Here is a 23,101-nt window from a genome sequence, read left to right on the forward strand (position 1 = left end):
GAATTCCTTGGGCTTTTTCCTTTTATAAGTTGCAAGATTATCTGGGTGGGGTCTGAGGGCAGCACTCCCTTCATTTCATGCCAGGGTTCTCCTTAATTTTTAGCACAAGCCTTAGGTCCAACATTAAATCTCCTGGTTATTTTTTTCTCCTCACACTGTACATTTTATATTTCTTTCCCCCTGTTTATTCTTTCATCTCTGTAGACCTGTATAAGAATGATTGTTAGTAACCGTGTGACTGAGCCTTGAAAAGATCTTTAAATATTATGAAATCTCCTTTGGTGACAAAATTAAGCCATTATTTTTCAATTTTGCCTCAGGCAATTTGTTTTCAGAACAAGGGCAGAAAACAGCCACATTTTTTATTTTTAATTTTTTTTTTTGCCAAACTATTGTAAGCATGATCTCTAGCCCAATTGCTAATGTTGCTTCTCTTTGAGATCTCTTGAGCTCAGCCCGAGTCCACATTGCTCTTAGCACTCTTGCCTTACGAACTTATAGTAGAAGGCTCCTTAGGTCCTACTTATAGCATTTAAATGCATTCCTAGTTCAAAGTCCCAACGTCTTTCATATTCCTCCAAAGAATCGTCATGGTCAGATCTGTCACAGCAATAGTCTACTCAATGTTACCAACTTCTACCTTTTTTGTTTCTGTGACAAACAAAACAAAACAAAACAAAACAAAACAAGAAAAAAAAAACCCAAAAAACAAAACACAGCCGAAACAACTTACAAAAGAAAACCCTTAATTTGGTACCAGTTTATTAAAGCCCATGACCGTCATAGCAGGGAGCATGGCAGCCTGCAGACAGATCTGGGCTGAAACAGTAGCCAAGAGCTTACATTCTGAGCCACAGACAGGAAGGAAAGTGCTAACCTGAAATGGCGTGGGTTTTTGAAACTTCAAAGTTCACCCCAGTGGACATGCGACTTCCAACAAGCACACACTTCCTAATGCTTCTCAAATCGTCCCACTAACTGGGGGCCAAAGACTCAGATACCTGAGCCTACGGAGGACATTATAATTCAGATTCTATTATTCAGCTATACACTATCCATTATCGTATCATGCTGGAAAACAGAAGAAAAGAGATTTAGTAGAGAATAACCCTGTCAGACCGAGGTCTGTTTCTACTATCAGACCTCTCAATGATCAATTTTTGTCATTTTGATCAAAGCCATCTTGAAGTGATCAGTTCTATAGATTTCCTGTATCTCACCTCACCAGGCTTCTTCCCTGAGCCGAGTTTGAGACTGTTGCCCCTTGTCACTAATTCTACCAGAGAAGATAAAGATCAGTTAGGCAAGGATTAAATCAGATTTGAAGGTGGGAATCATATTCTGCTCAGGTCATTGGCTAGAAATGCTTTTTTACATTTTAATATAATTTTAAAAACTTATGTAGCACTTTTATAATTTCAAATTGTGTGTGGTGTACATTAATGTGTGCACATGTGTGCACTCAGCCAGCATGTACATGTGAAGGGTGGGGGTCATTATCCTGTGTCTTCTTCTATCAATCTCCACCTTTTAAAAGACAGGGTCTCTCATTGAACCTGGCAACCATCGATGAACTGAGGTCTGGACGGTGATCGCATCTCTCCACACTTGGCTTCCTTGGGAGTGGCGATCCTAACTGAGGACCTCATGCTTGCACAGCAAGTGCTTTACCACCAAGCCATCGCTCCAACCCTCAGTATCTCACATTCTGAAATAAATGAGCCTACAGTGGTAGCCCATGCCTGTAATCCTACCACTCAGAGAGCAAGACCAGCAGATCTCTGTGAGTCTGAGGTCAGCCTGGTCTACATAATGAGTTCTAGGACAGCCAGTGTGACACAGTGAGACCTAGACTCAAATAAATTTCTTAATTCGAAAAATAAAAAGCCAAGACTGGAGAGCTAGAGATGAAACACACAGAAATTCAAGCCCATCAACTGCTCCATTGCAATACAAGGCCAGCCTGGCTGCATAAGAACATGTTGAAAAATACAAACCATGGTGGGGAATTACTGTGGTGAGGCTGAAGGGTGGGTGTTATAGTCAGAAACGGAGAGGCTGAGAGGAAACAGCGAAGGTCTGCATGGAGCAGGAAGCTCAACTGAAACTTGCCCTCTATTTCCTTCATGCCTTCCCACAGTCCCACAGTGTGTGAACTCTTCCCTGATTAGCAAGCAGCCTAGAGAAATTGTTTCAGTGGCTCAGTCCTAGGAGTGATGTGAAATGCAGTAACAATGTATCCTCGTATCTGTGGCTGAGTCCATGAAGAGTCCAACGCATCCCTTCCACTGTCAGAACTCTTAATGCCCAGCGGCTGCTCTGAAGAGGTCCAGGGTAGGGTCTCTGGTGCTGGATGCAGATGCCCTTCCAGTTTGAGTCATCTCTTGGGTGGCCAGAGCGGATGGCTCAGGCAACTGGTCAGGATTGAAAGAAGAAAGAGGAAAGAGAACACAAGGTTTCTTCTCTAGGGACTGACTATACTACAGTCGAAGAGGAACTTTTTTTTTTTTAATATCAGAATTCATTTTATTGGGATAAAGAAATAAGTAAAAAAGATAATATTATAGTTCTATCATTCCCTTCTCTATCTCTACAGAACCATTAGTCATGAACACAGAGGACTACTGTCCATAAGCCCTTTAGATTAGAAACATAGCAATGCAATCAAATGGGATTTTGTTGATTGTAAATAGTAAGGAGGGGTGAAGGTAGAACTCTGCTTCAGTTGTTTTAATTAATTAATTAATTAATTAATTAATTAATTCATTTATATTTTTATTAATTTATTCATATTGCATCTCGATTGTTAGCCCTTCCCCTTTTTCCTCCCATTCTTCCCTTTCTCCCACTTCCCCCCTTCTCCCCTCCCCTATGTCTGTGATTGAGGGAGACCTCCTCCCCTATATATGCTCTTAGAATATCTAGGCTCTTCTTGGTAACTTGCTATCTTTCCTCTGAGTGCCGCCAGTCCTCCCCATCCAGGAGTGTTGGTCAGAAAAGGGGCTTAGACTGACCACAATTTTCCTATGGCCGAGGCTGTAGAAGTGGCTTCTGGCTGGAGACTATACGGAGGATCCTAGAAGGAGACTCTCTGATCTGTAGATAGGCCTCCTTGCAGAGATCTCCAGTAAGCTAATGTAAACTTAGGTTTGCTAGCCATAGGAGGCTGGTGTTAAAGCCTTGAGTCTGCTAACTTATTTGCAAATCTACAGGGGAATAAGAAACAGAAATAGGACGTAAGGGAGAGATAGAAAAATAAATCATGCACACATACATTCAAGAGAAGAGATGGATGAAGTTAGATATCTTAACTTCAACTAAAGTTAAGCTTCCCAATTTCAACAAAATTTATTGTTGGTCACCGAACTTATACTTCTGAGAAGAGGAATTGCTTCATAGTCAAAGGACAATTAATCATGAAAACAGATGGATTCTAAAATACAACAGGTTATATGTTTTAAATTTAAACATTTCTATCTAAGTATCCATTACATAAGTTCACAGTGAGTTCAGAGTGACCAGGCCTAAAAGTTACAGGAATATATGACTTATCTATTGGGACTGACCTCGCTATATATTATCCAGCTATCTCTTAGTTCATAATGAGTTCAGGACAATGATTTTATCTGTCTTTCATTCAAAGAAACAGAGTAAATTCAGACATCTCGAGGTAGCTTCATTCCACGTTGGGTTCATGGACAGTTTAAAGCAACTTGCCTATATTTATGGTGAAATACCAGGATTCATGGTGCCATCTGGAGTAGAGGCTTACCTGAAGGCACAAATCTGCTACAAGGCTATCTGTAGTGAGGCATCTGGAGGGCGATAATGATATTTATTGCAGCCATAAACTCTCTAAAATTGCTTTGAAGATCTAAAACAATTTAACTATTAAAACTATTTGAATCAAATCAGGAATTCCATAATCAGGGATTAATTCATCTGAACAATAAACAGTACATCCTCCTGTAGGAAGGCTGCTCAATCAGAGCTGGTCAATACCCAGAACATCACAGTTTACACCAATATCAGATGCTTTTTCTTTTGGTTTTTCAAGACAGGGTTTCTCTGTGCAACCTTGGCTGTCCAGGACTCACTTTGCAGACCAAGCTTTCCTTAGACTCACAGTAATTCACCTGCCTCTGGCTCCCTGGGTGCTGGGATTAAAGGCATGTGCCACCATGCCCATCTCTAATGCCAGATTTTAGAGAGATGCAGCAGTGCACAACTGACAGGGTAGTGAGAGGTTTGAAGCAATTCTGGGGTGCATCACGGTACAGACCTTGCAAAATATTGGATCCCTTCCAGAGATCTCTCATGCCTACTGAACTTCCCCAAATCAATGGCTCCTGACAGTGTGTCAGAGGCTGGAAGCAGTTCTGGGGGTGCATCACAGTACAGACCTTGTGAATACCAGATCACCTCCTAGACAGCCCACATGCCTAGTGAGCTCCCTTAAAAGAGTGGCTCTTGGCACAGAACAGTGGGAGCAGGGGCACTCTGCTCTTTTGCCTACACTTGATATTTGGCAGAGCTCAGGGAATATGTAGCATTCTTATCCACTATGGATATGTGAATCAAAGCTACTTCAAGATGTTATCTCAGCCCAGTCAGAGTGGCTAAAAGCAAAAATACAAATGGCACCAAATACTGTTGTGGATGTGGGAAAAGGAGAATACTCAATCCCTGCTGGTGGGAGGGCCAACTGTGTCAGCAAGTAAGGTGATTGTGTGCAAGCTCCCCAAAACTACAAACAGATTTACCATATCTGTGCCATCCTTGGAAATATTGTGAAGCTACTCTATCTCCTACTACGGACTCACTCAGTCACCCATCATTCCTGCTCTATTCTCAATAGCCAGGAAAGGGCAGCAGTCTAGATGCCCATCATCTGAGGAATGGACAATGAGCTGTGCATCTTTGCAAAGTGGATTACTACTCATCTGTGAAGCAAAAAAGACACTGTGTAATTAATGGGCAAGAGCTGGAGCTACAAGCATGATTCTGAGTGAGGTAATACAGACCCAGAAAGACAAACATCATTTTATTCCTCTCGTTGTGGATGTGAGCTTTCATTCTTCAGATTTGTGCCTCATTTGGAATACCGTGGAGGTTTTAAATTATATGGTGCCTGGAGTGGGACTTTCAAGAGAAGGAAGATAGGATTTAAAAGAAACTTATGGGAGAAAGGGATTACATTGAGGTGGATGGGGAGAATAGAGGAGAGGAAGGAAAGTAGGAAAGATAAATAACACTAACAGATTTTCAAATGTTGTATGTAACCTACTAATGTAGAGACTTCCTAAAACGTATCTACACATATAAAAAGGAAGATGGAGTTGCCCTTACCATCATGTTCTATTGAGGAATGTAGAATAATAGCAAGATTTGGATTAAAGACAGGTGTCTTCCAACCTCAGGGGTCCAAACTACACAAGACGGCTATTGGTATTATTCTTAATTCCCCATTAGAACCTTTTGGTAAGATTATGTTGCTGAAGACACTATATACTTAGACACGGGACACAGAGAAATGTTGGTACTAACCAGAAAGCTTCCTGTTTTGTGCTAGCATTCACAGTATTGGAGGGTGCCATGCATGCTGTAGAGTGAGTCAACATTCTTACCTGACTGAGGACTTGGTTAAAAAAAAAAACCCTAGCCCCCAGTGTGGAACACTTACCTTCCTAATCTGTAGAAATCTTGGCATCTAAACCTTGAGCACTGCCTCATGACCTCAAGATTCAGGGCACACCTATGCCCTACCATTTCCAGCAAGTTTTCTTCTACTTTATCAACTGGCTTTAAAGAGCCTAATTCCTGCCCTGTCCCTCTTTCCTTGTGTTTAGACTCACTACAACATCATACCTCACCACTGTTGGGCTGAAATGCTATCTCATTGGGACCTATGACTCATCTAATAGTAGGGTCCTCTTCTACCAAGCATGAGTCTCTGGAATATCGTCCTTTTCATTTAGAACCATGCAATGCTGTGCTATATTCAATAGGGGAAAAGTTATTGCCACATATCTTCTCCAGGAAAAGAGCTACTGAGTCAGATGTCTGAATCACTGATGTATGTGTATGTGTGTGAATGAGAGAAAGAGAGAGTATGTGTGTTAGAGAGACACACACAGACAGACAGACAGGCAGACAGACAGACAGACAGACAGATCTTTGTTCTTCCGAGCCTTAAGAGTGAATATGAGCCTGAGATATCAGAAGAACTAAAATTGGATTTCAGGGTAACTGGGACAAAGGTTAAGAAATAGGCCTACAGGAGATAACCTGGTCAGCTGCAAAGAGCTGCCCTCACCAGAGATAACATTGACTAGTGACTGACCCAAAGGGTCCCATTGGAGCTAGAGTTGATAAGAGACCCAGTTTTATAGCCACATGCCTTCCTGCTCACCAGAGACAATGGTACCTAACAACCTACCCATCCCATTGGGGAGAACAAAAGAAGTGAAGCCATGGGTGGTCTTGGCGCCCTTTTCTGCTTAAAGGACACTGAGAGGATAAAAGGACCAGAGATGAAGGCTGTGGCAGCACTCCTGAGACCTGGCATTTGGGGGAATCTGGTGGGACCCAGCACAGAGCTGAATTAAAGATTCCTCTTGTATTTTACAGCAGTTTCATGTGTTTTCTGGTTCTTTTTTGGGGATCAATTTGGGTGCAACAAGCCTAAGTCCTAGGTGCTACAGACCTTGAGTCCAGGACACTTACTTCATAGCAGTTCCAATCACATCTGCCTCTAAGCAGGCTAAGCACTGCTGGGTGTCTGTGGGCCACATTACACATGGACACTTTACAAACAGCAGTGCTTTGCACTGAGTCTTCAAAAGCTCAATTACATTGCACATAAAGTCCTTACTCACACCACTGCCAGAAAAGTTTCAGAGGAATTTTTTTTCCCTTTTTGTCTAACGTGTACTTTCCATGTTCTTTACTACAAGCAAAACCAACCCACCAATACTCGCAAAAGAAGGGCAAACCCTGCCTAGTTGCAAGTTCCATCCCAGCTGTCCTGGCTCTTTCAATACTAAAAGAAGGATTGAAAATGGGAAGAACAGAGTGTGGTAGATGTATGTGGAACTGGAATAATTCAGTAAATATGATGGATGCTTTGGCCAGGGAGGTTTTGTTATGAACATAATTATACCTATTAATAGAGAATCAGCAGAGTGCTGTGAGTAGAGGCATGAACCACATCACCTCAATTGAAGAAGAACTCTCAATTGAAGATTTGCCTCTATCAGATTGGCATGTTGGAATGCCTGGCCGGGCATTTTCTTGATTGATAATTGATGTAGGAGGACCTGGCCATCCCTAGGAAGATGGTCCAGGGCTGTGTGAGCAAGCAGGGTAAACAAGTCATGGAGACAAGTCAGTAAGTAGTGTTCCCTTTACTGCCTCTACCTTTGTTCCTGCCATGGCTTCCCTTGATGATAGAGTGCAACCTGCCAGACAAATAAATCCTATCCTCCCTCAGGCTAATTTGGTGAGTGTTATTTGTTATCTGATTTATTTGGTGCTGTGCACCAGGGATAGAGGAGAATAAAATTAAGGCAGACTAAAGTCTCATGCAGCAACCACTTTTATTCAGGCCATCAGACAATTTTGAGTGCATTCTGCAGATTGAGCAAGGTCATGGGAACAAAGTTCACTCCAGTTAAATTATGTACTGTCAAAAAGGCAAGGTCACACAACTTTAGGCTTTTATATTCAGGGGAAACATGCTTAGAAACATCATTCTGCATAATAATAGGTAAGGTGAATATGGCCACACCTCCTAATAACAACACTCCATATGGGTCAAGCATTCAAGTACATGGGTCTATGGGAGCCATACATATGCAACTCAGCACTTTCCACTCCTTGGCCCCCATAGGCTTGTAGCTATAATCTAATGCAAAAATGCATTTAGTCCAACTTTAAAAGTTCCCATAGGCTATCACAATCTTAACAATGTTTGAAAGTCCAAAGTTAATGCAATCTAATAACTGTTGAAATTCCAAAGTTCGAAGTCTCTTCTGAAATTAGTGCACTCCCTTAGCTGTAATACACTATAAACTCAAACCCCAAAAAAGCAGATCACATATGTTACTGTTTCAAAGTGGAGGAAAGTCAGGATAGTAGGAAAATACTGGACTAAAGCAAGATGGAAAACCAACTGGGCAAACTCCAAACTCTGTATGTCTTTCTTTCTCTGACTCTTCTCGGCTTTGTTAACTGCAACACATCTCATCCTTTGGGCTGCTTCTACTTCCTGTTAGTAGCTTTCCTCAGAAGGTATCCCACAGGTCTAGCATCTCTAAAGTCTTGCTGTCTCCAGGGCCATCCAGGGTTCACATTCACAGCTTTACACAATGGCCTTTCTGGGCCTAAATTAAGGGGCCCAGCTGCCACACTGGTCTCAGTGACTTTCATTAGTGGTAGAGGGAGATTCCGTATTCTTGACTCTTAATCCAGAGCTACATGTCTGAAGCTTCCAAGTTATGCTGCTTGCAGAGGATGAAACATGGCCCCTTCTACTGCCAAATCTTCACCATCTTTCTGTTTTCAATCATCTCCTCCACTGCTTAAGCTTGCCTCTCCTGGAACTTGCTCTGTAGTCTGACCTTCAACTCAAAGATCTGCATGCCTCTATCTCCTCGGTGCTGGGATTAAAGTCATTATGTACCAACATGCCTGGACCTAATTTTTCCTTAATTCCTTTTCATAAGAGGAGAGCTCATCTGGGAGGATCTTGCCCTGAGGTTACCACTCCCTTACTTCCATTGAATACCTTTAATCTGTTTATCTCCTTCAATGCAGGATTTAAATCAATTCCACTTCCTTGTACCCCTTTAATAGTTGATAAATCTAGCTTGTATTTTTTCCTTTCTAAATGAGCACCATTCCATCAAATATTCTTCATAAGAGTGAACAACAGGACAGAGTCTATACTAGGCTGTTTTGAGATTTTTTTTTGCCATTGCAATTAATTAAATCTCTTTACTTTAGCCTCAGGCAGACTCTTCAGATAGGACAAAAAGCAGCCATACTTTTCACCAAAATAATAAAAGAATGATGTCTAGGCACCACACTAAGGTTCTTCTCCTCTGAAACCTCTTGAACCAAGCCCTGCCATCCATCCACACCACACTCAATAACACTGTCTGCCATGCTCCCGCTAATATGGCCCCATTAAGAAGCTCTTAAAGCATTCTACTGCAATCCTAAGACAAAGCCTCAAAGTCCAAATTTCTCCAAACAAAAACATGGCCAGGCCTATCACAGGAATACTCCAGTCCCAGGTACCAACTTTTGTTTTAGTTAGGGTTTCCTTGCTGTGAAAAGACCCCATGGCAACTATTATAAAGGGAAATATTTAATGAGGGCTGTCTTACAATTTCAGGGACTTAGTCCATTATCATCAGGGCGGGAAGTATGCCATTGTGCAGGCAGACATGGTGCTGGAGAAGGAGCTCAGATTTCCTTGATCCTCAGGTAGCATAAGGAGACTATGTGCCCTACTGGGCCTAGGTTGAGAATATATGAGGTGTGAAGGCCCGTGTACACAGTGAGGTATTTCCCCCAATAAATCCACACCTTCCCTAACATGGCCACACCTCCTAATTGTGCCACTTCCTATGTGCCAAGCACTCAAACATATGAGTCTATGGCAGACATTCCTATTCAAACCACCACAAGTGACAAGTGTTTTATGCATTGAGCATAGAGTCCTGAGCTTTCTAAGTCTTCTTTAGGAAGTTTTGATTCTGAAGAAATAGTTATAGAACACCTATTCATATTTTCTCTGTGTGAGTGATTTAATGTGTATATGTGAATTAGTGTGGTGTGTGTGTGTGTGTGTGTGTGTGTGTGTGTGTGTGTGTGTGTGTGTGTGTGTCTAATGACAAATTTGTCCTGACAAATGAAGTTCTGGGTCAGTTGAGTGTGAACTATTTTTTTACTATGTCACCTGAAGGAAAAGTTTGGCATCTTCAATCACTGTGTCAAGGAAATAAAGTTGCAAGTAAAAGGTTTTCCTGAAGTAAAGACCTGTAGGACAGAGCCAACCATTAACTGAGGCAAACTTCTCTAAATATTTCAAAAACTTTTTTTCGAATGTTTCATCTCTCATAGTTTCCAACAAATAAGGATACTGAATGGTTTCAGCTGTTCAACTGAAACTTGGACATCCATAGCCATGAACATCAGGGATTTGTCGTCTGCTCCAAAGAGGTATCCATAGTGGCTTAAACATGCCTTAAGCTCCAGCACATCACTATCCCTGAGGACGCCCCCTTCTGGAACAGAAGCCAAATTGCTGAGTAAACTCGTGTTTTCTTTCAGTGGCTACCTCTGTAATATTAGGCAGGGAAAACATAAAATTATGTCTCTTTTGAACATGAAGATCCTTAATCAGCTTGTCCATCAGGACTGGAAAAATCATAGTCAGGTAAATCATGATTAGAGACCAAGAAAATCGGAGGTGCATCCATGTGACTGTCACAGGAGCTTCGGATCTGCTTCAGGATCTTTGCTCTGTCAAAGGTGTGTGGTTTGCATTTCTTTTCATTTTCTAAATCACTGTCCACCTTTGTTCTCACAAAGTACTAATTCTTATTCATCATTTTGACTGCTTTGGCGAGGTCTAGTTCAAGTTTTGTAAAACATGAGGCAGACATGGACATGGTGGCACATGCCTTTAATCCCAGCAAGCCAGGGGGAGAGGCAGGTGGATTGCTGTGAGTTCGAGGCCAGCCTGGTCTACAAAGCTACTCCAGGAGAGGCAAGGCTGTTGAGACCCTGTCTCGAAAAACTAAAAACAAAACAAAACACAAAAACAGAAAAACATGAGGTGGAAACTATGAGGAAGAAGTCATACTCTTGGAATTTAACTTTCTCCAGATAATCTTTTCATGGAAATTCCTGGGTTCCAATGTCAGACAGGTCATACAAAGTCAGAGTTTTAATTTTGGGTTGTTTGTAAGGAGTTCTCTTCCTGGTTGTCTCTACTGTCTCAATTTCAGCTGCACCTTCCTCCTCAGATCCGACCTCCTCATGACATTGATGAAGCTGGACTTCCTTGCTCCAAACTCTCCTGTCACGGCAACATTTATTGGGGAATTATTAATGCTTTCTAATGCATCACTGATTGCAGAGTTTGCGCCCTGAACTCTTCCTTTTTGTAGGAGTAACTCGATTGAACGGTGGGTTTCCTGTGAAATAATTTTGTTTTCTGTCCTAACATTCTTAAAATGTGCTGTGAAACTATATTTCAAATCTGTGTTGTCTTCATCCTTAGGCGAACTGACCCATGACCGTGTTGGGGAAAAGGCCCTGAAAGAAAGAAGGGAGAATAAAGGGAAGGTGAGTTGCAAAAGATTGAGGATGCCTTTAGGCTTGACAATGTTTTTCTTTACGATGCTACAGCCGTAGCTATGTTCTGATATTGACTAGTTGCCATGTACTTTGTGCTTTTTAAAAATATGTCTATAAGAAATAAACTAGTGTCCTTTTGAATGACAAAGCCCGCTTGAGGAATTGTCTCCATCAGAGAGGACTGAGGACCTGCCTATAGGACATTTTCCTTTCTTTTCTGGTTTCATTGTAGCCTTGGCTATCCTGGAACTCACAGTGTATCTCAGGTTTGCTTCCAACTCAGAGATCCACCTCCTCTGCTGTCAGGGTGCTGGGATTAAAGATGTGTGCTGCCACCACCTGGCAGGACATTTTCTTTTTTTTTGTTTTTGTTTTTGTTTTTGTTTTTGTTTTGTTTTTTGTTTTTGTTTTTTAAGAGTTAGAATAGAATAAATTTTATTTTTTTTTATTTTTTTTCCTCCTTTATTAATTTATTCTTGTTACATCTCAATGGTTATCCCATCCCTTGTATCCTCCCATTCTTCCCTCCCTCCCAATTTCCCCTTATTCCCCACCCCTATGACTGTTCCTGAGGGGGATTACCTCCCCCTCTATATGCTCATAGGGTATCAAGTCTCTTCTTGGTAACCTGCTGTCCTTCCTCTGAGTGCCACCAGGTCTCCCCGTCCAGGGGACATGGTCAAAGGTGAGGCACCAGAGTATGTGAGAAAGTCATATCCCACTCTCCACTCTACTGTGGGGAGTGTTCTGTCCATTGGCTAGATCTGGGTAGGGGCTTAAGGTTTACCGCCTGTATTGTCCTTGGCTGATGCCTTAGTTTGAGCGGGACCCCTGGGCCCAAATCTGCCTATCATAATGTTCTACTTGTAGGCTTCATTTTCTTAATTAACAATTGATGTAGAAGCCCCAGCACACTGTTGAGTGGTCCCGCCCCTGGGGAGATGGTCCTGGGTAATTTATGAAAGCATGAACAAACTACAGGGAGCAAGAGAATAAGCAGCATTCTGCAAATGTTCCTAACTCTCTCCAGCTTGAGTTTCTGCCCTCAGTGATGGACTGTGAGCATAAAGTACAAGCCTCAAAGGCAATAGTAAAGAAACTAAAACAAATTTTTACTAGCTCTCAATTAGTTGTGGAAATATTAAAACTCAAGTAATGTAAGGTCCTTTAGCCAGCATCAACAACCGTAAAAACATGAACAACTCTGCTGCATGTAACTTGACTGGACTATTCTTTGCGAAATCCAGTGTTTTCTCTCTCTATGCACACTTCCTTCAGTGTGCGCCTTCAGATGATTGGGAACTTAATCAATATACACCTAGTTCCTGAACGTGAAGCTAAGTATTAATGAATGATAGTTGACATCAGTGCTTAATTAAGGCCAAATTGATAATGATCACAGACATCTTTGTCTGTTTTACTTTTGATTCCAAAAGATGTTAGTATGTTCAGCAATTATAACTGGTTGAAATAATATTAATTTTCCTAGGTTTGCTTTCCTTCTGCCTTTTTCATGACTTGGAATCTCCAGGAGGGACATAAACTCACACTAATATAAATTTTCTTTCTCCCTAAAGTCCTTGTTAAAATTCATGTATTCGATACAATATTGCAGAGCCCTCAAGGCATCATTGAGATGTGCTATTTTTCTTATATGTTTTGTTTTCCAAAATGATCTAAGTGTGCACTGCAGATACAGGTCAGCTGGTACGATGCTTTCCCGGCAGGAATGGTTCAACGTCCAGCACCTCACCAACCACATGTGGTTGTGAATCCCTATAATTCTGGTGTTCAGGAAGTAGAGGTAAGAGGGTTAGAACTTCAAAGCCCTCCTCGGATCACAGTGAGTTAGAGGCTAGCCTGAGCTACTTGAGACCCTGTCTCAGGAAAACAACGAAGAATATCAAGCCAATCAGGCTGGCTCAGCAGGTAAATACACTTGCTGCCAGACCTAAAGGCCTGAGTTTGCTTGTTGGGTATTTAATCAGCTCGGAGCTTATGTTTCTGAAGTTTATTCTTCCCAAGCCTGCCTACTGGACCTCTATGGCAGCATGATGGCCTTTGTCATCAGGACAGGAAACAGCAAACCCCTGCTGTCACCCTGCAGCCTCCTTTTTCTATCTCACCCATATCAAATCAGTTGCAGACCCAAGCCTATTGCCAAATCCTACACAATTGATCATTCCTCCTGCGTTATCTTCTGTGAGACAGCCCCATTTCTAGCTTTGACTATGTCGTTCATCAACATAGCTGTATTTGCCGTGACTGTTCGTTCAGCAACAGGAATGATAAAATAGCCATAGTTATCTTGTTGACACTGAAGTCCTATCATGTCAAGGCCACACATCTGGCCTCAGGAAAATTTGATAGAAATATTGGGAGATTCCATAACCCCTTCTATTCTTTCATACAATGCCAGAGCTATGTGGGCAAAGTTCTGGTGATTGTTGATGCTAAAAGAGGGCCCCCTTGCTCCATTACATCCTCACCAGCTGTCTTGTTTCAGTGATTTCCTCCATGGCCTAAGCTTGCCTGTCCTGGAACTTGCAGAGATCTGCATGCCTCTGTCTCCTGAGTGCTGGGATTAAAGTCATATGTATCAACAGGCCTGGACCTAACTTTTCTTTAATTCCTTTTCACAAGAGGGGAGCTCATCTGGGAGGATCTTCCCCCAGGTCAGCACTCCCTTACTTCCATTGAATACCCTTAATCTGTTCATCTCCTTCAACACAGGTTGTAAATCAGTTCCACTTCCTGCACCTTTAATCCTTGATAAATACTGTTTATATTTTTTCCCTCTCTAAGTTTGCACCAGTCCACCGAAATGTTCTTCATAAGAGTGAACCCCAGGACAGTCTAGGCAAGGCTGTTTTGAGATTTCCTTTGGCAGTGCAATTAATCTAAGACTTTTCACTTTAGCCCCAGGCAGACTCTTCAGACAAAGGGCAAAAAGCAGCCATACTTTTCACCAAAATAACACAGGAACGATGTGTAGGCACCACACTAAGGTTCTTCTCCTCTGGAACCTCTTGAGCTAAGCCCTCACCATTCAGCTCACTCTCAGTAACACTATCTTCTATGCTCTTCCTAGTAAGGCCCATTAGGCAGCTCTTAACGCATCCCATGGCTTTCCTAAGACAAAGTCCCCGAGGCCAAACTTCTCCAAGCAAAAGTGTGGCCTGGCCTATCACAGCAATACTCCAGTCCATGGTACCAACTTTTGTCTTAGTTAGGGTTTCCTTAGCATGAAAAAAAAAACCCACCATGAACATGGCAACATTTGTAAGGGAAACATTTAATTGGGCCTGGCTTACAGTTTCAGAGGTGTTGTCCTTATTCATCATGGTGGGAAGCGTGGCAGCGTGCAAGCAGACATGGTGCTGGAGGGGCCAAGAGTTCTACTTTTTGACCTGCAGGCAGCAGATTGCGACTGTGCGCCAAACAGGACAGACTGAGCATATATGAAACTTCTAACCCCACCTCTACAGAACTTCTCTGCCTCCAACCAGGCCACACCTACTTCACCATTGCCACAGCTCCTAGTGCAACTGCCTAGGTGCCGAGCTTTCAAACACATGAGTCTCTGGCGGCCATACCTATCCAAAGCACCGCACATGGCAAGTGTTCTAGTCACTGACCATGGAGTTCCCAGCCTCCTGATTCTTCCTTAGGATGTTTTGATTAGGAAGAAATAACTATAAAACAGTTATTCATATCTTTTCTGTGTGTGCTTGTGCATATTTAGGTGTCCTACGCACTTCCCTGGGCACGTGTGTGTGTGTGTGTGTGTGTGTGTGTGTGTGTGTGTGTGTGTGTGTGTGTTTCTTTCCGTGTAGTGTGCATGTGGAGTTGAAAAACAGAGGAAGATCTGAAGTAGGACTGGGAGTTGTCAGACTCTGACATATAAAGACCTGTTACCCTTTTCAAAGATTTTTTGTGTTGTCAGTAGACTGGCTAGTGTAAAGAAAAGATGTCATAGGGACTCTTTCTCTAATGACTTCCTGGTATTGACCAGTTGATTTTATCATGGCCAATAGCTGTGGGTGAGTTGAGTAGGGCTAGTTTTTTTGACTGTTACCTGAAGAACTTTGGCATCTTCAGTCACTGTGTCAAGGAGAAGAAGTTGCAAGTACAAGGTTTTCATGAAGTAAAGTCCTGTAGCAAGGAGCCCACCATTAGCTGAGGCAAACATCTCCAAAAGTTTCAAAAGCTTTTCTTCTAATGTTTCATTTCTCTTAGTTTCCAACAAATAAGGAGATTTCAGGCTTCTTTTCAGTTGTTTAACAGGCACTTTGGCATCTTTAGCCAGGAGCTCCAGGGATTCATCATCCACTCCTAAGGAATATCGATAGTAGTTTAAACTCTTCTTGAGGTTTTCCACATCACTATCCCCGAGGATGCCCACTATAGGAATAGTCGCCAAAAGTCCAGCCTTGAAGGCTTCCAGCCAGACAATCTGCTTCAGAGACTCACGCTTCCTTTCAATGGCTGCATCAGTAATATTAGGCAGGGAAAGCATAAAATTGTGGTGCTTTTGAACAGGAAGATCCTTAGTCAGGGTGTCCATCAGGACTGGAAAATCATAGCCACTTAAATGATGGTTAGAGACCAAGAACATCGGAGGTGCATCCATGTGACTGTCATGAAAGGTATTCTCACAGTAACTTCTGATCTTCTTCAGGATCATTTCTCTCTCAAAGGTGCGTGGTTTGGATTTCTTTTCATTTTCTAAATCAATGTCCACTTTGGTTCTCACAAAATAAAAATTTCTTGTCATTGTTCTGATTGCTTTGGCGAGGTCTAGTTCAAGTTGTGTAAAACGTGTGGCCGAAACAATAATGAAGAAGTCATACTCCTGCAATTTCATTTTCTCCAGATAAACTTTTGGTGGAAAATTATGGGTCCCAATACCAGGCAGGTCCCATAAAGTCAAATTTTTGATTTTGGGGTGTTTGTAAGGAGTTCTCTTCATGGTTGTCTCTACCACGCCTTCTTCAGCTGCACCCTCCTCCTCAGGTTCAACCCCCATCAGGGCATTGATGAAGCTGGACTTCCCTGTTCCAGACTCTCCTGTCACAGCAACATTTATTTGGGCCTTATCAATGTTTTCTAATGCAGCACTGATTGCAGAGTTTGCCCCCTGAATGTTTCCATTTTTCAGATGTAATGTAATGGAAAGGACGGTTTCCTCATCGATGATTTTGCTTTCTACCTTAATCTTCTTAAAATATTCAGTGAAGCAGGACCACAAATCTCCATTGTCTTTATCTTTACACGTATCAGAGGAGAAATTATTCATGACTGTGTTGAAGAAAAGGTACTGAAAGAAAGGAGAGTAAGTTGTGAGATCACGGATGCCTTTAAGCCTGACACTTTGTTTTCTCACTATACTGCAGCTTTAGTTATGCTCTGATACACTTCCCAAATATTTTGTGTCAATTTTTTTTCTACAAGATACAATCTCGAGTCCTTGGGAGGAGAATACAGCAGTTGAGGAATTGTCTTCATTATGAAGGACTGGAAACCTGCCTATGGGACATTCTCTTGATTGACAATTGATGTGGGAGGTCACAGCTCACTGAGGGTGGTAGCCGCCCTGCTTAGATGACCCTTGGTAATTTATGCAAGCATGATCAAACTATGGTGAGCAAGCCAGTAATCAGCATTTTGCCAAGGCTCCACCCTCTCTTCCTGCTTTCCTTTCTGCCCTGATATACTTAGTAATGAGGATTGGGAGCAGAATGTGGGAACCACAGACAGTTTTCTCTTTAAATGCCTTTGGTCTTTGTGTTTATAATATCAAAAGAAGGGAAATAGAGCAAATTTCTTTTTTTTTTCACACTCTCAATTAAACCCTTAATTATAGAAAAATTAAAAGTTAAGTAAATTAAAATCATATAAAAACCTGCATAAGGCATTTGACCAACATAGCATTAACTATTATAAAAACAAAAAAACTGCTGCATGTAACCTGGATGGAGTGTTCTATATGGGAGCCAGTGCCTTCTCCATCTGTGTGCACTTGCTTCAGTGTGTGCCTTCAAACAAGTGGGAACTTAATCAATATACATCCAGTTGCTCAAATCTTAAAAGCTAGTCATAAAAACAATAGTAATAATGAATGAAAATTGACATCAGTGTATAATCAATGTCATATCTTAATCACATAAATTTTAGTCTGTTTTATTATTGTTTTGAAAAGATTTTAGTAAGTCCATCGATTTTATTTCAGTAAGTCCATCTATTGTTAATTTTTGTAGTTAATTTTACATTTATCTTTTTAATTAATTGGAACTCATCTCCGTGAGGAATATAAAAAAATTTTACACTTAATGTCCAGTTAAAATCCATTTGTTCAATACAATATTACATTGTCCTCAAGTCACCATTGAGATGACTTTGTTCAACACTTCTGCAGACACAGGCCCAGAAGGGGTGGGGAAAGAATGTCCTATTAGAAAAGGCAAGTCCGTTAAATAAACAAGCATGATATCCAGATTTACTGATGAGGTGGACAGTCACCCCCTGGACAAAGAATGTCCCTAAAAGTACACAAGCTATGCTTGTCTTTTCAATTTTTCTTCTGTTACTTTAATCCTAGCTCATGGTTTTGTCATGTGGACTTCAGTGCAACAGCTGTCTTCAAGGTCTTCCTACTGACTATAAACACAGGAGATAGGAAGGCTGTGACACAGCCAGCATTACAAAAGGAAGCCTGCCTAGATGACAGCTGTCACCACACCCTGACACAGCTCATCTCCTTCACAGATGCAGAGGAGATCCTTAGCATTCATGCTTTGCAATAAAGAAAACTACAATGAACATGAGTCTTGAGCACTGATTTCCACAGCCAGCTCCACCAGAAGCACATGCAGGCCAACCTCTTCTCCACAGGCCGGCATCCTCAGGACTGTTAGGAAGTAAATAGTTGGCCCTGAACTAGGAAGCATGATGAGCCCGAGGTAAAAAAGAGAAACAAACCAAACAAACAAACAAACAAAAAATTCCTACACACTGCAGGAATATTCCATTACCTGAGATAACCGTTATCGCCATCTTAGGGAGAGGAGTAAGTAGCATGCAAAACAATCGGATGTGTTTTACCAGAAAAAAACCACCCAGATCATTTCTTTACGGTCCCTTAATTTGACTGATGAGCAAAGATCATCCACAAGGGAGTCCCGCTCACCTCGCACCAAAGTCTCCTAGCTTTCAGGCTGAGGATCTCCATTGTCTGGGCGTGCTCCTGAAAGTTGTGTTACATCTTATCTATTTAGAGAAAAGAGATTGGGTGTGTAAGAAGTTAGATCAGAGTGCTGCCCCCTTACCAGAAAGTCCTGTGTCCACTGGATTCACACACTGCAGTTCAGCTGCAGGAACCACTGCACTGTGCTCCAGGCTCTTCACTGACACCCACCCCTGCTTCCTCTGCAGGGTTTATACACTCTTCTGGCTCCTGACAACATACCAGCTGGCCAATCACTGGCGTGCATGGATGGAGTTGCTTTCCAGTATCTTCTGCATTTACAAGAAGACGAAAAGGAAAGTTAAAGAAAACAAACAGCTGTTTGCCATCCTAGCAACACTTCATTTCTTGGCATGAAAAAAAGGACACAGTCCTAAATTAGTAGTTGTGGGACGGGGGTGGGGTGGGGTGGTGGTGGTGGTGGTGGTGAAACTAGGGGGACACCAAGAAGCTACTTACTAACTAGGCTGGGAACCAAACCTAGAAACATAATTTTTCTGATTCATGATTCAACAAACACAGCTTGAACTTTAGTCACACAACACATTGTCCGGGGCTTTTGCAGATGCCAATTCCAGTCTCACCCAAGACACAACCCATCTCACCCCCACTGACTACAGCCTTATTCCCTCACAACTATAGACTGATGCTCCTTAAGTCTTGCCTTCTCCACACTCCTGACCATGCAGGGATTGGTTCTGGCTCGGACTTGGCAGGTCTCACACGTGCTGTCACAGTCACTGTGAGCTCACATGTGCAGCTGCCTTGTGATGTTCAAAATGCACTGTTTCCTTGTAGTCATCAACCAACGCAGGCTCTTGCGGCCTTCTCAGCCCTTCTTCCACAATCCTTCCTTTCCTGTGCCTTTGGAGGTAGGAATATGAATATTCCATTTAGTACTGGACATTTATCAATGTCTTATTCTCTGTGTCTAGGTCAGCTGTGTATTGACACTCATCTCTGCCTCCTTTGCAGGACTTATCTACTCTTTATGCCTCCGTATTGAAATCAGTATTTATTATCACGTACTGAATGTATGAGCTTCCATGAAAAGGCTTAATCATGACTTTTCTATGAGTACAAAAGCAAATCATTATGAGCTTGTTTAATATTATGCCCATTTAGCAGAAGAATAGTAGAAAGTTTGCATAATAGTAGAACATATGACCAGCATAGCCTTTCCTTCTTCTCCAAATATAGTACTATGTATGGGTTTCATTTGTGGAGTGACATTAAATCCAATCAGGAAGCAGTTGGTTACTACTATGACATTCTTTTCACAATTACATGTTGGTTATCTATCTGGCCAGTCGTTATTGTAGCTCACAGGGTTCACACCTAGGAATAATTAATGTTTCATTGTCTCCTCTGGAAATGTGGCTAAAACCTTCCAGCACTCTGAAAGCTAACCAGTAAGGATAAAGCCACTGGGTCAGTATCATCTTCATTTCTCCATGCCCTATGCCTCAAGCATGTGGCATCTTTGGTAATAGGGTTTTGCCCTCAAGTTCTGTAAAGTGACCTAGAAGATCGACAATGTCCTGTATTAGTCATGGTCCTGCCTGGCCTACAAGTCCAAAAGAGGCAAATAATCTGTGAGTCTGGGCTTTTTATCTGGTGCCCTGTGGTGTCTAAGAGGGGTGTTGATGCCTAGTAGAAGGTGACTCCATCTTCTTTTTCATATGTGTAGATATGTTTTAGGAAGCCTCTGCACTAGTAGGTGACATAAGGCATTCTGAAAACCCTTCAATGTTATTTATCTTTCCTACTTTTGTTCCCCTATTCTATTCTCCTCTTCTGCCTTGATTTAATGCTGCTTTCTTCATAATTCTCATTTAAATCCTATCTTCCTTCTCTTGAAAGTTCCACTCCATGGAGCCATAGTGAGGTCACATTCACAAATGAGAGGGACAAAATGAAGTGCTACTTCACTCAGTATGATTGTTTCCATCTTCACCCATTTCCCCATGAATTCCATGGTTTCATTTGTCTTCACAGATGAGTAATATGACATTGTATAAAGTTGCGTATTTCATTATCCTCCCATTTGTTGATGGGCATGTAGATTGTTTCCATTTCTTAGCTGTTGTGAATAGGACAGGAAAGATGGATTAGCAAGTATCTCTGTAGTAGGACATAGAGTCATAAGGAAATACTCCTATGAGTGTACAGCTAGGTCATGTAGTAAATCTGTTTTCCCTTTTTTTGGACCTTCCACCCAAATCACTTTAGGTGCAGCACTCCCACCAGCAGCGACTGAGTGTTCTCCTTCTCCCATATTCACAACAGCACTTATTGCATTTGTACTTTTGTTTTTAGTCACTCTGTCTGAGGTGAGATGAAGTCTCAAAGCAGCTTTGATTCACATATGCATGGTGGATAAATGTGTTGAACATTCCCTGAGTCTGCCAAATGCCAAGTGCAACCAGAGCCAGCCTCTGCTCCCACAGTTAGGAGTTCCACAAGACCAAGCTACACAATCACAACATATATTCAGAGGACCTAGGTCAAACCCATGGCCTTATGAGGCCTGGTTAGTTGATTCCGTAATTCTGTAGTCTGTTTTCCTCCCCCATCTTCTGCAGGATTCCCTGAGCTCTGCGTAATGTTTGGTTGCAGGTTTCTGCTCTATAGACCTCTGTCATGGCCTATCTATGGGCCTCAATCTGTTTGGCTGTATCTCCCTGTATTTATTTACGGATTTTACTCAGTTCTTCCATCTCATCATCAATAGGAAAATTCTGAGATCATTTTCTTGTGTTTCAGATGTGTTAGTTTCCAGAGCTGATTGATTTGGAATAAATTGATTCAAGAGATTACATAATATTTTGGCTTTTGTTGGTTGTATTTTCACACTGGCCTTTAGCCATTCTGCTATCTCTGGCATTGAATAGTAGTTTCTGGTGTCCTTCACTGGCCATTGAAAGAAACTTGTAGATAAGTGTCTATAGGTTGAGACCCCTCACCTGTGAATCAGGGAACTCTTCATGTGGACCAGACAAGTGATCTGAGATCAGACCTGGGAACTTTCTGAGGACCAGCTGGGTGACCTGAGGTCAGATCTACCTGTGTTCCATACCGTGATGTCTCCTCTTGGCCAGAAGATTCAGACACTGGTGTTTGGTAGTCCACAGTTCCTTCTGATACCCTGAGAGCAGATGCTGTGTGGCCTGCTGGGCATAAGGCTAATCCTCGGAGACCTCACCATTGGCAACACAGACCTGAGAACTTTCCATGGATTCACGGGTGACATGAGGTAAGATTCACCTGTGTTCCAGACTGTGGGGTCCCTTCTGGGCTAAAACACCCAGATGCTGGTGTTTTGTATCCCACAGATACATCTGAGGCACAGATCTCAGATGATGGGCACCCATCCATGTGTCCTGTGAGTCCTTGGAGCCCAAGCCGGTGCCTGCAGGGACCCAGGGACTTTGCTGTGGATTAGCGGGGTGGCCTGACACAGTGTGGACCCCTCTCACCTTGGGATCAGCAGCACTGGTGTTTTGCAGTCCTCAGTTCATTCCTTAGTCATTGTACAGTCACTGCTGTCCTGCTGATCAGACACAGTGTGTGTTCTGTGCTGCCATCTTGGATCCCCCTAAATTTAGTTTTTTTATTATTATGTGTCAAGAGAATTTCCTTTTCTCCTACATTCTAATTGGTATTCTGTGTATTTTTATATGCTCACATTCCTGTCTTTCTTTAGGTTTTTGAATTTTTCTTCTATGATTTTGTTAAAAATATTTTCTGGTCCTTGGAACTAGAACTCTTCAAGTTCTATTACTATTATTCATAGGTTACGTCTTTTCATTTTATCCCAGATTTCCTGGATGTTTTGTGTCATGAATTTTTTAGATTTAACAATCTTTGACAAATGGAACAATTTCTTCTATAGTATCTTCCATGCCTTATATTCTTTCTTCTATCTCATGGATTCTGTTGGTGATGCTTGCATCTGTTGCTCCTGTTCTCGTCCCCAGTTTGTTTGTTTTTTTTTTCCATCTCCAGAATTCCCTCAGATTGTGCTTTTTAAACATTGCTTCTACTTCCATTTTCAGGTCTTGGACAGCTTTATTCATTTCCTTCACTTGCTTGTGCTTTCCTGTATTTCTTTAAGTTTCCTCTTTAGAGGCCTGTACCTGTTTGATTGTATTTTTTCTGTGTTTCTTTAAAGAATTCGTGTGAATCCTTTTTCATTCAATCCTAGAAAGTATTTGCTTCTACCTTAGTTTCTGTTTTGTTAATTACTTACTCCTTGAACTTATTCAGTTTTCATGAGCTTCTGTTGTTCCTATTGTTGATATCCAGCTTTAATACATGGCAGGCATATGTGATGCAGGATGTTACTTCATTTTCATTTTATCTGTGAGACTCACTGTGCAAGTCAAAGATGTAGCCAGTTTGGGGGAAGTTTCATGAACTTCTGAGAAGGTATATTTTTTTGCCTTTGAGTGAAATGTGCCATAAACATCTGGTAAGTGC

General features: G+C 41.8%; 1 protein-coding gene and 1 pseudogene across 2 annotated transcripts; both read right to left on the reverse strand.

Moving 5' to 3' along the window:
- Positions 1-9,927: 9,927 nt before the first annotated feature.
- On the reverse strand, positions 9,928-11,006 carry LOC311596567 (interferon-inducible GTPase 1-like; annotated as a pseudogene). The gene has a single exon. The product of its transcript is annotated as an interferon-inducible GTPase 1-like (transcript).
- A 138-nt stretch (positions 11,007-11,144) lies between these two features.
- Positions 11,145-16,685, reverse strand: LOC311596565 (interferon-inducible GTPase 1-like). The gene is made up of 2 exons (XM_084780167.1): positions 15,452-16,685; positions 11,145-11,331 (listed from the first exon to the last, which is right to left on the reverse strand). The coding sequence occupies exons 1-2, from the start codon at positions 16,670-16,672 to the stop codon at positions 11,293-11,295; spliced, it is 1,260 nt and encodes a 419-aa protein (XP_084636293.1). The 5' UTR covers positions 16,673-16,685; the 3' UTR covers positions 11,145-11,292.
- Positions 16,686-23,101: the final 6,416 nt, after the last annotated feature.

This window comes from Acomys minous, assembly GCF_964271855.1.
Source record: "Acomys minous genome assembly, chromosome: 4".
Lineage (NCBI taxonomy): Eukaryota > Metazoa > Chordata > Mammalia > Rodentia > Muridae > Acomys > Acomys minous.

What these genes read in the sequence shown, in the direction of transcription:
- LOC311596565 (XM_084780167.1), bottom strand. Translation starts at nt 16,672, where the DNA reads ATGAATAATTTCTCCTCTGATACGTGTAAAGATAAAGACAATGGAGAT. An exon ending in AAGATGCCAAAGTTCTTCAG is followed by an intron (nt 11,332 to 15,451) that starts GTAACAGTCAAA and finishes TCTTTCTTTCAG; the next exon opens with GGCCTTTTCCCCAACACGGT.